Source organism: Phytophthora sojae (assembly GCF_000149755.1).
Source record: "Phytophthora sojae unplaced genomic scaffold PHYSOscaffold_3, whole genome shotgun sequence".
In the NCBI taxonomy this organism is placed as follows: domain Eukaryota; phylum Oomycota; class Peronosporomycetes; order Peronosporales; family Peronosporaceae; genus Phytophthora; species Phytophthora sojae.
The window spans coordinates 1,331,444-1,345,915 of NW_009258117.1; the positions used below are offsets into that span (position 1 = coordinate 1,331,444).

The 14,472-nt window shown below is 52.6% G+C and overlaps 7 protein-coding genes across 7 annotated transcripts; 1 reads left to right on the forward strand and 6 right to left on the reverse strand.

Moving 5' to 3' along the window:
* Positions 1-11: 11 nt before the first annotated feature.
* PHYSODRAFT_492344 (hypothetical protein) lies at positions 12-1,085 on the forward strand (the record flags this gene model as incomplete). Its single annotated transcript, XM_009524020.1, has 1 exon — positions 12-1,085. One exon carries the CDS (start codon positions 12-14, stop codon positions 1,083-1,085), a length of 1,074 nt encoding a protein of 357 aa, XP_009522315.1.
* A 530-nt stretch (positions 1,086-1,615) lies between these two features.
* On the reverse strand, positions 1,616-1,831 carry PHYSODRAFT_435673 (hypothetical protein; the record flags this gene model as incomplete). The annotated part of the gene is made up of 1 exon (XM_009524021.1): positions 1,616-1,831. A coding segment is annotated over one exon (216 nt), but the record flags the coding sequence as incomplete, so codon positions are not given.
* Positions 1,832-1,924: 93 nt separating this feature from the next.
* On the reverse strand, positions 1,925-2,407 carry PHYSODRAFT_421713 (hypothetical protein; the record flags this gene model as incomplete). Its single annotated transcript, XM_009524022.1, has 1 exon — positions 1,925-2,407. A coding segment is annotated over one exon (483 nt), but the record flags the coding sequence as incomplete, so codon positions are not given.
* A 23-nt stretch (positions 2,408-2,430) lies between these two features.
* On the reverse strand, positions 2,431-2,634 carry PHYSODRAFT_420786 (hypothetical protein; the record flags this gene model as incomplete). The annotated part of the gene is made up of 1 exon (XM_009524023.1): positions 2,431-2,634. A coding segment is annotated over one exon (204 nt), but the record flags the coding sequence as incomplete, so codon positions are not given.
* Positions 2,635-5,180: 2,546 nt separating this feature from the next.
* Positions 5,181-5,411, reverse strand: PHYSODRAFT_413905 (hypothetical protein; the record flags this gene model as incomplete). The annotated part of the gene is made up of 1 exon (XM_009524024.1): positions 5,181-5,411. A coding segment is annotated over one exon (231 nt), but the record flags the coding sequence as incomplete, so codon positions are not given.
* Positions 5,412-5,777: 366 nt separating this feature from the next.
* On the reverse strand, positions 5,778-6,974 carry PHYSODRAFT_415574 (hypothetical protein; the record flags this gene model as incomplete). Its single annotated transcript, XM_009524025.1, has 1 exon — positions 5,778-6,974. A coding segment is annotated over one exon (1,197 nt), but the record flags the coding sequence as incomplete, so codon positions are not given.
* Positions 6,975-8,445: 1,471 nt separating this feature from the next.
* PHYSODRAFT_543306 (hypothetical protein) lies at positions 8,446-13,869 on the reverse strand (the record flags this gene model as incomplete). Its single annotated transcript, XM_009524026.1, has 4 exons — positions 13,363-13,869; positions 13,014-13,293; positions 12,283-12,782; positions 8,446-8,718 (listed from the first exon to the last, which is right to left on the reverse strand). Coding segments are annotated over exons 1-4 (1,209 nt in total), but the record flags the coding sequence as incomplete, so codon positions are not given.
* Between the last annotated feature and the right edge of the window lie 603 nt (positions 13,870-14,472).

Here is a 14,472-nt window from a genome sequence, read left to right on the forward strand (position 1 = left end):
TGCCCGACAGCATGAGGAAGGCTTACGACGGCAGCTGGTCGCCCTTCAACAACGCTCCCTTGCCGATACGTCCCGACGACAATACGACTCGACATGGAAGCAATGGGTCTCCATCAGTCGGCGCATCGGCCGATCTCCCTGGCTACCAGAGCACGATCAAGTCGCGCAGTCTCTCCAACTGGTGTTTTTTTGCCATCGATCGATGGTCGCCTACATGCTCAGACGGACGAGTCGGATCCACCTCCTCCGTGCACGCCCAAGTTAGCCATGTCAAATGGCATCATAAAGTCTATGCCGGGTTCGAACCCGTCATCAGCCCCAACCACGCCACAGCGTTCGCAGGAAAGCGACGCATCAGCCCTCCTCCTCGACCCCGATCTCCCGTCACTCGTACAATGCTCGAGTGGATGTCCGCCCAAATCGACTACACGAAACCCAAGCAACGCCTATTTCTTGGGGCTGCGCTGCTGGGTTTCTTCTATCTCCTAAGAAGTTCCGAATATCTGGCGATCAAAGGGGGAAGGCACCGGTACGCGTTAGAGGTCCGCGACGTCGAAGTACTTGACATCACAGGCAATCCTGCGGTCAACTTCGATGACGCGGTTCATGCGGTAATAACACTCCGCGGAAGCAAGACCGATAAGCGAGGCGAAGGATCCGCACGCTACTTATCACGATACGGACATGGCAGGGTCTGTCCGGTAATCGGAGCCTCACTACTGCTGGAACTAGCCCGTCGACACCGTCTAAGGCCGACCGACCCGATATGTTCGTTCAGCAAGTCCCGAATGCTCAAGGCAGAAGAAATGTCCAAAGCCCTGAAAGCGGCTGCAATCGGCACCGGAATCGACCCGCAGCGAATATCCTGTCACTCGCTACGCAGCGGCGGGGCCTCTGCGCTAATAGCCGGTGGAGCAGATTCAACAACAATTAAACTTCACGGCAGGTGGAAGTCAAGCGTATTTCAGAGTTACACACACTACACGCAAGAACTGGGAGCACCACTCGCAGCGATGATGGCAGGCAACGGCGACTTGGCATTTCGCGATACGAGCACCACTCGTCGCAATGGGGTTCACGCCTAAGGCGTGCCAACACGCGGCTGCTTCGTAATATTAATCTCTTAATATCAAGCCTTACTTTGATCCCCACATCATGCAGCACGCTCATCCTATTCTATGCCGTTGCCACGACCGAAAATCCTGTTGCCGTCCATGCGTGTCAATGGATCGGTGATTTTTACAAGAGTGTGTGGCCCAAGACGATAGCCAACTGCGACAGGCCGATGTTTAAGATTCTCCCACTGACAGCCTGGTCGGAGATCAATACGACAGTTAAAGCCAGCGATCGACGTACTCGACGAGAAGAGGTTTGGGCTAAGTGTACGCTGACCAAAATCATGAACCGCGCGCTTGTCGAGCTCAAGCAGCACATGCGTCAGTCGGGCTTCAACACATTTCGTGGTATTGATGTTTTTCAGTCGTCGTCGTCGTCTTACTTGTTGGGGGCGTGCCGAACCCGGCACAAAAGTTGAAAATTACATTGCAGCACCTCCACAGCCGGGGTGTGGCGTGGAGGTTGCCCCTTGATTACGCTGCAATGTTGCCTTGGCCATCATGTCGCCCGCCATCCGTGCTGTTAGTTGTGAGCTCATTCTTGTGTACCGCTCAACGGCGTCCGATCTCCACCTCCCGAAAAGCTTGATGGCCAAGCTGTCGTAGCCCGCATTGAAGAGTGCTGAGGCACCTCCGCTACGAAGTGAGTGGGAGCCGTAACTGTCTGGTTCGTGCCCAACGCGTTCAGCTGCGTGTTTCAAAGCACTGACGAGGTCTCGGACTTGTAAGTTGTGGGTCCGCGTAACTTTGCTGAGTAGAGTGTCCGCCTTCGCGCCAATGGAAAGGTGATGCTGAACGAGATACCAGCACGCCATTACTGGGCAGCATTGGGCGCGACCAGACCGACCCAGCACACGAGTACATCCATCGCCAAACTGGTCAGTCTTGCTGCCTCGAAAACGAATTTGAACCTTTTTCACTCGATCGATCAATTTTTGGTCGCGGCCTTGATCATCCAGGAAGCGTACATCGGACCTTTGAATAGCATATTCTTTTACCCTCGTGCCGTCAGCTAGATACTCGGAGCGGCGCAAAAGAAAGAAGAAGCCCAGCACCGAAGCCCCCCAGATGACTCGGTGCTGGGCCCAGGAAAAATCGAGGGAGCTGTGCAATTTTCCGAGGAGATGCATGGTGACGGGGGCCTTGGGGTTGGTTGGAGGGTCTTCTCTGCGCATGCCGACGACAGCAAGCTGGTGTCCGGGGGACAGTCCGACTTTGTATCCGACGAAGCGGTTGTGATACCACGAGATGTGGCAGAGTTTGGAGAGCACGGTGGAGGTAGAGTTGCCTCTTTCGGACGAGTTCCATCCGAATTTCCAGCAGTAGATTGCGAAAAGTGCGAGCTGATATGAATGGCGCTCTTCGTCCTTGGGTAACCATTTAGGCAGTCGCATTTCCGTGCACCATCGCACCCACTGTGACCAAGTAGCTGAGTATTTAACGTTTGATGACGAGGCCAGTGAGCGGGATTGAAGTCCTTCGAGAAGTTCGTGTAGAGTTTGCGAAAGATTGGCGGCACGGCTGTCTGTTCCCACGACACAGAAAAATTAGTCCATACAGTTTTATAAGGATCCGTCCAGGCCCTCGATGCTGCGTCTGCCATGGTGTTGGTCGACCCTGGTAAATGCTCCACCGGTACTCGTAAGTTGAAGTAGGCTTCGGCTAGACCAATTGCCCTGTTGATTTCTTGGCTGAGTTCATTCTTTGAAGAAACTCGATTGCTCCACTGCACTGCTGAAATATTGTCACTCCAGCACTTCACGTGAAGCATTTGGCCGGACGAATTGCACGACCACGACGAACCCCAGGTCCACAGTGCCAATGCGATGCACAGATGCCCCCGCACATTAATGGAGAAGCTGTTGAAATGCGTGTCATCGTTGACGATTAGAAGAGTCTCGGTCTCGTCAAATTTTTCTTGGATAAATTTATTTGCGCCAGGGTCCAGAATCGCCAAACCCATGTTTGATGCATCCATCTACAGTTCCACATCGGATGAAGGAAGATCACCGAACATGCTCAGGGGTAGCGCAGCGAAATTCCCATGACCCAGGATGTTTTGAAACCATCGTAGATCCGCCTTCGCCCCGGCGGAGAGTTTTACTTTTGCAAACCGTGGTGCGGCGACTGCAAGTGCTTGCAGCTGTTGGTAAAATGGCTTGGAGGCCCGCAAGCAAGTTGACACATGTCTTAGCGACCCTAGGAGTTTTTGTAGATCCAATTTTGTAGCTGCTTGATGCTGAATCATCGTATTTACTCGTTGTAGCGCCTTAGCGATTTTGTCAGCTGGCACCGATACTGTTCACTTTTCCGTGTTCCAGAGCAGACCTAGGGCGACGAGTTCGGTGCTCCAGTTCGAGAACTTGGCCTCATTTATTGATCGGGGTCCCAGCACGGCTAACAGCGCATGCCGTAGGGTTGCTTCTGCGAGATGTAGCCGATCATTGACGTCCAGCTCGACTAAAATATGATCATCTACCCATTCGTAGCCAAAAAAGGTTCGGTATCTTCGGAATCAGCGACTGTGGCAGGTGAATTAGTTGTCATCAACCACGAGATGGCACGTCCAAACAGCCCATAAAATGGTGGGGATCCGGACCATCCGAAGGGGGCTGCTAAGTCGATCAGTAAAATCTTGAGGTCTGTCACCAGAGCTGCCATACGAAATACTTGAGATGCTATAGACATTAGATGTCGGTATGCACCTTTCACATCGCCTTTCAGGATACATACGCGGACACCAGGATGACGCGTAGCCAAGTGTTCGATACGTCGAGCAATATTAGTCACTGGCTCGTAAGTGAGGGCTGGCACCGACTTTTTCTGGTAGTAATCGTTCGTAGAATTACCAAATGGGTGAATGGTTCTCACTTCAACGGAGGGATCCACGTCCTTCTTCTCAACCGCTAGTGGGCTTCAGATTACGTTCGACCATCGCTCCAGGATATCGGCGTCGACAACCATGTACTGCCCGCTATCTTGGCCTGCGCGGATGCTTTTACCGACGGCTTTCAGATGTCGACGACACGACCCGTGGTTTTTGGGTGGAGGCCGACCTGGTATGGGGCTATCGCCCCACTGTGCCTCGATACCTTTCGTGGCGATATTGATCAGGAGGTCTAAGTGTGGGTACCCACGTAGTACATACCGCAAACGATCCGGGTCAAGCGCCTTGTTTGGTCTACAGTCAGGTAGAGTTTCGCCTCTCAATAATTTTGCCGCGTCCTCCACGCTTAGCTGTCTCGATCGAATTATCTCCGATAGCGAGCGGCACGCAACCATGTCGATGACCGATTTGTCAGCGGAAGTAGGATGCGATCGTCGCAGCCCCCAGTGGCGGTGAAGCTGGGATATTCGAGCTTCGTCTCGAAGAAGCCGTAACTCCAGCTCGTGATGTATGGTAATGGCAGACTCCCGTGAGAGAGATACCAGATTCTGCGAAGCGGTGGAGCTGTAGGCATGCGCAGCATTATCATGGGACGAAGCCATCCTGGCTTGATGAGGCGCAATAGAATTCGATGCATACGCCGTGGTAGGATGGTGAGGACTTTGCTCAGGTGTTGAACGGAGATTTTCTGCAGCATCCACAGCAGTCACTATTTGAGGCAGCACAGATGTGTTACCCCAAGCAGTGGAACTAGGGGCAGGCTCAGCGTCGTTCTTAAGAGCAACCGTGCGTAATATTTTGATGTCTGGAGATTTTCTGCAGCACCCAAAGCAGCCAATACTTGGGGCATTCCGTGGATGTTAGCCCAACCATCAGCGCTGGGGGCAGGCTCAGCATCGTTGGAGATTCGAGTGCAGGTTGTGAGAGATGACATTGACGTGGAACGGAGGTTTTCTACAGCGACCACACTAATATCGCCTGTAGGTGCCGCAAAGGCACTACGGGAACGAACATCAGCGGGGGTAGGCTCAGCGTCGTTCAACTTGGGTTTGCATTCAATTATTCGGCATTCTGATCGATTCGATATAACCTTGGCAGGCTTCGTTGGGGAGTAACCGGATCGGAGCGTCATGTGTGCCGATGGCGACCGAGCAGCCACAGGTAGTCATAAGTGTTTGAGGCTTCAGTCCATCGAAGCGCTTCTCGATCTCGGCTTTGACCAAGGCATCTAGCGTTTTCGGAACAAAGTGGGCCCGGCGGTCGTGAGCTCCTTCATGACGATCGGCATCACACTCTGCATTCGATAGAAACCGCATGCAGAGCCGGCGACTTCCTCCCTGCGTGTCGTTCTGCTTCGGCAGTTTTTGCAGCACTTTGGGCGGAATGGGGTCGTGTCCTTTCCTTTTTCCTCGCTGTCTCACCGAGGCGGAACGGCCCGGGATGGCCTGCGTTGCTTCGACCGTGCCAAAGGGTGCTCTACTCGTTGAGCTCTTCTGTTCTAATTGCTGACTTCGCCGTTCTTGGACTTCTTGCGATATTTCACACAGAAGGGGGTCATCCAGCGTGCATCGAAGTCGACTAGCACCCGGATCTTTATCCGAAGACGCGACTGCATTTCGGTAGCTTTCGAGAACGTTGTTCACCCAGTAAACAAAGGCCGGTATGTCCTCCGGTTCTCAGGGCAGAGCTATAATCTTGGCCTCAATAAATCCAATGATGGCATCCACCAGCTCAATCGCGCTAGTGACGCAGTATTCGCGCGCGAACACCTGGAAAACGCGCACCGCACCAACAACGTCGTTGATGCTGGTGGCTGCTGGAGCTGGTTCGACGTCCGCTGTCGCCGAAAAGTTCGAGAAATTGGCACTGCCCGAGTCTATCCACTCCATACGTTTCTTTCTGTCCATAAAGCTGAAGTGCATTATCGAGAGACCTTCACTGCCAAACTGGTAGTCGTACGCGCGAGTCAACACGCCGGGGAGAGACTTGCAAAGCAGGGCACCGGATCGGATCTGACCATGCACATAAGTATCACGGTCCTTACCTCTGTGGCGCTCCGATGTTAGCTTGTCGTGAACTTCCTGGCGCTCTCGAAGTGGCGAAAACGCATACTTGTACTTCTTGGTCGTGCTCTTGGCCTTGCACGGCGACGCCAATGGTGGTAGCGGTTGTTGTTCTTCATCATCTGCTGATGCACTGGACGCTTGAGTCCTGGACTGCTCACGAAGGTTCAGGAAACGGTCGAGTAGTTCGGAGTCGTGACTTAGCCTCGCTACAATCAGGGCATCCTTGTGGAGAGAATCAGTGGCCTCTGTGGTACGGCGTCTTTGGTGTGGAGACTCAGCAACTTCCACACTGGTACCATGGAGGGATTGGCTGCGTTTTGATCCTGCTGCTTGCACAGTGGCTGGAACCGGTCTGGCGTTCGGGTCCGATGCATCTGGAAAACCGTCGTCATCATCGTTGAAGGGGTTGAAAAGTTCACATGACTCGGTATTGGCAGATTGGCATTGTACCTCTTGTGTACCGGTGGACACCACATATTCGTCGTGTGCGCGGCAAAACGATTCGCCAAGTGCCGCCGGCGCGCCACCGGCTTCACCGTCGATGTAGAAGGCGTAGTCGACCGCGTGTTGGAGAGGAAATTGTGTCTCTGATCCCGAATGAGGATCCACCCACTTGCAGATTGCAGACGGCTCGGGATGATTCTGTTCGTCGATCAGTCCACTAAGTATACAGCTGATAGACCGGCTTCCCTCGTTATTCCCTCCTCCCAATACCCTCGATAGTATGGCCGCCTGCATGTTGTCGAAGTCCGTAGAACTCCACTCGCTCGTGTCGAGCGCGACATGCTGCAGAAGTAGAGCCACCACAGGCGCCACCACCTTGATCGCGTCGACTTGAGCAACGATTTGGGTACCGTCGGACTCGACTGTCACCTCGCCATCCTCAACACCAATGACTTGACCATGGAAAGTCTTGGGCTCCGGATCTCCCGTGGTGACGGCCACTGGCCGGCGAAGCAGCGACACCCTCCCCATCTTGTTCACGGCCGCTATCGTGCCATTTGGCCACTTCGAAGCGACCATGTTCCAGTGCTGATTGAACAAGCGCGTAGCTCTTGCCAAAGTCGATAGGAAACTCGAAATACTTCGCATCCTCGTGATAACGGGGACGGGCAGGAACGGCTCGAAAAAAAATCGCGAAAGCGAGGAACGCGAATAATGCGTTGCGTACGTGACGGGTGAACAACAGTGACAGCCGGTGTTGTCAGCGATGATGGCGTTCTTGACCCCTTCGTTGAACTCCCAGCGACGAAACGCTAGGCAATTCGCGATGCTGTCACCTGGTTCGTGTCGGTTCAATGCAATAGCTCGACGCAGCATCGCTACGTCGTTCGCCTTGATCACAGTGCGAGGCGGGGGGCCTACAAACTCCTGCAGGGAGGCTAGAACGTAGGGCACTTTCGTCACCTTCCACTTGCGGCAGATGACTCGAAGACACACTTGGACTCTGACATCGACTTCCCGGAATCGTAGAGCCGCGCTCAGGTGTGTCTGCTTCTGCCGCTTGCTTGATCGCTCCATTCTTCGTTCTGGTGAGGCCTGGGTCGGGATTCCAGGTATCTAGTGGCGGGCAGGATCACCGCAGCTCACGGCTATGTGTGCGAGTCGCGCGCTGCCGTTCCAATTGTAAATCCAGCAGACCCGCTACCTCGAACCAACTTCATGTTTCTTAGCGTTGTCGAAGCTGAGACTGATTCTGAAAGTGGAAACGAGGTGTCTCTAAGGCGCGGTAATGAACTGGGCTTTTGCCCATGAAAATACGGTGCTTGCAATTTTCAGATGAATTGTCTGGTTTGCGAAACAGCCCCCCCCCCTCCCAAATGAAGGCATAGATGGTAGCTTGGGGTCCCTCGATTTGCTACGTATACCCTTGTGCATGCAGCCCCCTAAGAAATTTTGTGACGCTTGATGCGATCGAATCCCCATGTAGCAGTGAGAGAGTAGCAGTTCAGAGCAGAGTTTAAGTATCTGCCAAAATAATCGCAGTTCAATGGTGACGCATTTTCTTTAGCGTGGCGATAGTTTGTGGACATCTCGCCAAGAACTTCAACACACACTCTGGTGGGTGGCGAGAATACATCGAGTCTAGGTACTGCCGCGAGAACCCGCTGGATAGGAGTGACATAGCCCTCGCGGTACTTCGATCATCCTCCCGTTCAGAACGGCTATAAAGCGTAATGTCGAAAACTCCCGCCCTAACTGCACTGCAATGTGTGTGTCCAGAATAGGCTTCGTAGCCATTCTCGTGAAGCCATCGCACAACGTCGTAGTGCCCACAAATAGCAGCATCTTCGATTGCCCGTTCGGTGCTTTGCCCCGTGTGGTTTTCATGGAGCTACTTCACAACATGCAGGTGTCCATTTCACGCTGCATCGTCCATTGCATTGGTTGAACACCCTTCCAACCGATTCTCGAGAAGCCACTTTACAACTTCGAGGAACCCGTTCTGTGCCGCTTCGTCGACCCCACGAGTCGTGCAACCTTCCTGGCGGTTGAAATGCAACCACTGCACGACTTCCAGGTACCCATTTCTAGCAGCACAGTCCATAGCATCTGTAGTACAGCCCTCCGTTCGGTTCTCGTGTAGCCATTTGACAATCTCCAAGTGACCATGCCCAGCAGCAACGTCCATCGCACAGTGACTTCCGTTCTGTTTCGATGCAGCCACTTGAGGAGTTCAAAATGTTCATTCCCGGCAGCATAGTCAATGGCTCTTTCAGTGCAGCCGTCGCCCATCAAGTGGCCGTAGGCAGCAGAAACATCCGTGTCGTTTGCATCAAACTCAGCGTCGACGGGTGTGCGGTCTAGAAACAAGCGCACCAGATCAGGCCTCCCACAACGCACAAATGCCTTCGCAGTCCATTTAGTCTTGGCGATCTTGCTGGGGTGGTTTTCAAGCATTCATTCCACCACGTGGAAATGCCCACGATACGTCGCTATCGACAAGTTCACACTTGCCTCTACATACTCAAGCAACCACTGTAAAATATCTAGATACCCTGTATCCACCGCCGTGTTGAGGGCTTTGCCTAGATCCTTAGTACAGCCACATTGAGCGTAAGCCCATTTCACCGGGCTTCGCATTACGGTATTAATACAGCACCCCATGCCTACTGTATTGCTACTGGGTGCACCACTATCTGGCTTATGTATTAGCTGCATTACTATAGTTGTAGTTTGTATTATTACGGTCGTAATACAGACGGGGCCATATCTACCAGTACGCAGAGTGGCCGCAAATGGCATTGAATCCCAACACTTTAGCATGCAATGGGCTTGAATAGGACTCCTGGCATGGATGACCGAGATATCGAACCACCGAAACGCGCTCCATCCTATACTTTCATTCATAATTATTTAAGTTCTCTACGAAATGCGCACGACTCTACAGTAGACTACGCAACAGTATAACAGCAAACTACAAAGCAGTATCCGGTCAGTTCTCAATTCGTACTTACTAGCTGTGAATCGCACTTATGTGGATACTATAGTTTATCCTAGTAAATCTTTGGGAGCTCATTAGACTGCTGCTGTATCTACTACTGTACTACAGTAGTACTGTATTACTACACACCCTGTCTATTTCTGTGCAGCATGCTACTATAATAATGCACACCATTCATCCGTATTACCTGTAGTGGAATGGTAAATGCGAAGCCCTGGTCTCGAGATCACCGCTCACAACCGCGGCCACAACCATTCCACCTTCTATCGCGACATTTCCATTTAGGCCGTGTCCATACAGCCACTGCAAAATCTCCGCCTGACCCTGAGATAAAGCGCTATCGACAACATTAAATGACGCTTTGTAATGGGGAAAACTCAGCCCAAGCGTCTTGACCATCTCGAGGTGGCGACCATTTACAGCGCTCTTCACGCCTTCTTCAAGTTGCCAGCGTCGAAAGCCTGGTAGCTTCAATAAACTACCATCGGGTTCATTTTCCACCTTGGTAATGATCTGTTGCAGTAGCTTCGGCGCGTTGAGTTTGCACACTTGTGCGATATTCCGTGGGGGAGAGCCCGTAAAAGCCTCGATGGTAACTTGACTATGGGGAATTCCTTCAACCTGCTTTTCGCAGCACAAAGCATGCAGCAGACCTTCGTACAGCTCGCCGTCGACCGCCATGGGAACCGAAAATGCCAGTTCAGACCTTAGACTAGCCAGATTCGAATTGAAAGAATTGGATTGTCATGATGGAACCATACTGCACTTGGCCCCATATATTTCCGGGTAAAACTATGCCAACCTTATCATTCATTGGTGTTTCTCACCGTTCATTTTGCTGGTTTGTAGGTTGATTTGGTTCCCAGTCTTGGAACCAGGCAGGCACTCCAAAAGGCGGCGGATCAAGGACACCTGGATATTCTGAAATGGTTGCTAGAGTATGTGGAAGCGGGCGTGAAGTTAGAGACAGCGGCAAGTGCTTGGAGACCAAATGGGCTGCAAACCAGTGTGTCCGCGTCATGGGAGACTTGACCTAGCGCGATTGCTTTTAAGACACGCTGCAGTCGACGGCAACTTTACGGGACAAGATACGAGTATTGCTGCGGCTAACGGCAGCTTGAATGCGGTCAAGTGGTTACTTACCATTGTTAGACCCGACGTCGGTGACCCAAATGTCATGGACGAAGCTGCCATCGGCGGTCAGTTGGAGGTCGTCAAGTGGCTGCATGAGAACAGAACGGAAGGTTGCACTACATGAGCTATGGATATGGCTGCCGCGAATGGGCATTTGGACGTGGCCAAATGGCTACATCAGAACAGGGCAGAGGGCTGCACTGAGTACGCCATGGATGCTGCTGCCAGAAATGGGCACCTCGAGGTCGTCCAGTGGCTGTATTTGCACCAAGATGAAGGCAGCACGATTTGGGGTATGGATCATCCATACCCCAAATCGTGCTGCCTTTGGATGCCGCAGCTGAAAAGGGATTTCTTGATGTTGTCAAGTGGCTACACGAGAATGATCTGGGGAGGTGTTCAACTAATGCGATGGACGTCGCAGCGCGATATGGACATCTCCATGTCGTCAAGTGGCTACACGACAACCAAATGGCAGGAACTTGTCGATCAATTGACTACGCTTCTACGAACAACCACTTTGATGTTGCGAGTTGGCTACACGGTTAAGAGGCCTGCCCTGGACAAGCTCTTCGCTGTGCTGTGAGGGCGGGGCATTTTGACACGGAGTTTCTAACCGGTTCGGAGAGCGAAGACGACAAAAGACTAGCGGGTGTTCTTTCGTTCATATCGGTCGCGATGACTTTCTTAAGAGTCGATGTATTCTCGCTATCCAGCCGAGTTGGTGTCGAAGTTCTTGGGGAAATATCCGAAAACAGCTTCTCAGCTAAGAAATGACATCATCACTGGGCGCAAGCTAGAATAGGCTTTGGCATAAGGCTTACGACTGCTACGTTTCAATGGAAGCAACAGTAAGAAAAATTTACGTAAAAGACGGTTTAGCTCGAGTTCAAGGAGCAAATGCGTCCCATATATGTATCCGTTTTTAGCAGAATATTCGCTCATCTAGTAGTAGTTTGGTGATACATTTTCAAGAAAACCATTTTGGAGAAGGCGACATCATAGCTACAATATCCGAGTATTCAGATATAGGAGATTGCCATGCGCTCCGCTAAAACAAAAAGAGCACGACGGCAAAAGTTGTGTGCGTTCGCTCTTGGATTCCATGCATGAATGTGAAGATGGCTCGACAACTTTCGGTGCTCTCCGTGCTCGTTGCCTTCGTCATCTTCTACCCCCAAAAATGAGTGCGAACAGCTCTTGACGGCGCCGACGTCCTCCCTCAAGCAATAAACGATGCTGGGGTGCTATGTCTGGTACGACGATAGGCGGTAGACGAACGCGACGCAACGCGGCTGGACGATTGAGTAACTGCCAGTTTTGCACTCTGGGGCGCGAGCATAACTTTGCCCAGTCCTCCTTCGGTTGAAATCTTTCCAAAAACGCAGTGACGAACTCGGACGGGTACCGCGAATATATCCAATCCAAAAACTCCAACCGCGATTGAGGAACTTTCGAGAGCGCTTTGAGGAGGTCAGCGCTGCATTCCATGCTGGCATACACTACCACACTGAAGTGAGAAAGTTCCAACGCGCTTACAAGAGTGGCGGTCCCCACATTTGTTGGAGCCAAATTTGTATGAAGCCAACGAACGACATTCAGGTGACCAAAACGGGTTGCCAGGTTGATCGCAACACCCGAACAGCCTTCGCTTCGGTTGCGATGCAGCCATTGCACAATATCAAGATGCCCATTCTTCGCGGCCTCATCCATCGCTTGGGTCGTGCATCCCTCACTCCGGTTCGCGTGTAGCCACTTTACCACGTGCAAATGCCCATTACATGCCGCGACGTCCATAGCATCCGTAGTGCACGTCTTGCCGTAATTCGTCAGCCACTGCACAATTTCTAGGTGGCCACCGGCGGCGGCGGAATTGATAGCCCGAGGTGAACAGCCTTCACTGCGATTCTGGAGCAGCCACTTGACGTCTATGTAGCCATTCTTGGCGGCACCATCCACAGCTTGAGTAGTACAGCCTGCCACCCTATTGGCATGCAGCCACTCGACAACCTCCAGGTGTCCGCTGACTGCAGCGCTATCCATGGCCTCCCTCGTGCCGCCTTCCGTTCTGTGCGCATGCAACCACTTGACCATCTCCAAGTGGCCGTTTCCGGCAGCAGTGTCCATGACTGCGGCTGTGCAGCTCTCAGAAGTATTAGCGTGCAGGCATCGAACCAAGTCCAAGTAGCCATGTCCTGCGGCAGCGTCCATGGCTCCACTGGCCCCGTTCTTTGGTTTGTGGCGTAGAAGAAGACAAACAATGTCGAGCCTTCCTCGACCAGCAGCTACAACCACAGCCATTCCTAGCCCGAAGCACCGGCTGGGACGGACCGAAAGCAGCCACTCGATGGTATCATAGTGTCCACAACGCACCACTCGAGCCATATCCACAAACCCTTGAAAGCGTTCAAGAAGCCACCTTACCATCTCCACGATGCCGACTTTCACCGCCGCGTCAATAGCACCGGAAGATATCCCATCGCAACGAGGCTGTAGATTGTAGACCCACTGCACCGCCTGAAGACTCCCACCCTTGACAGCCGCCCTAATCCAAGTGGCCGAAGCCACCTTGTTCACGCGTGGCACTAGCCACTGCGCTAGCTCCAAGTGTCCGTGCTCCAGTGCCGACCTGATGAGATCGTAGCTCTTTCCGAATTCAGCGTGCGCTTCATCATTCGCAGCGTCTTCGCCAGCACCGGGTTCGATAGGAGCGACTGTCGTAGCGTTCCGACTGAACATCAAGGCCAATATATCGGCTCGGCCGTTGGAAGCTGCAAGATTCACAGCATCAAACGACGCCTTCAAGTCGGGGAAGCTCTCAAGCAGAACCTTGGCCATCTCCAAATTGTCAGCGTCAACGGCGTTCTTCATCGCTTCATTGAACTGCCAGCGTCTAAACCCGGCACATGTCAGGATGCTGTCGGCAGGTTCGAACTGGTCCAGTGCAATGACTCGGCGCAGCGTCACCAAGTCACTCGACTTGCTCACGTCCGCAATCGTCCGAGGCGGAAGACCCAAGAACTCCTTGAGGGAGGCGACGACGTAGGGAACTTCAGTGAGACTCCACGTGCGACAGATCACGTGTAGACACACTTGGACTTGGATTCTGTTGTCGACCTGCAGAGTTGGTAGTGTGAGGGCCGGGGGTGGTGCTTCAACTTCCGCTGCTTCCTTGGTCGCTCCATCCTCTATCGCTTGGTCTTCTGGCCGGGGTCGGGTGCTCGCTGCAGAGCTAATTGCAGACTGATCTGGAACTTGATCCTGCATAACGATGACCAGAGAGGACAGGGACCTCCGTACTACGAGTCATCCGCTGCTTGAACTTCTTCCCGAACTCCCAGAGAGCACGGTGATTCCTGGTGGCCCACGAGAATAAAAAGATGACGCGAGGTCTCTCAATTGTTTGAGTCAAAAAAATGCAGCTGATGGTCACTAAAACGCGGGAATTACCCATTTGTAGCCAAGATGGCTACATTTCATTGAGCGCATGAAGATCTTGCTACTGCTGCATGTCCTCCTCTCGTAGCCGGTCCATAAAAGCAGCAAACAGAGCAAGGTTGGCCCGCAGAATGGGGGTTCTTGGCTCTTGCAAGAATCTTGCGGCCCACTCGAACAAACGAATACCGTTCCATGCTTTCGTCGCCGGATACCTCCCCAAAAACTCGGCCACAAACTTGCGCCTGTGGTGAGCGTACAGCCAATCCAAGAAGCTCCAGACCCCTATCCCGAGTAATTTTCGTTTGTGCGGTCATGAAGCCACTCAATCACAGCTAAATGACCATGTTCAGCAGCATCGCAGATAGCTCTATAGGTACACCCCTCCGT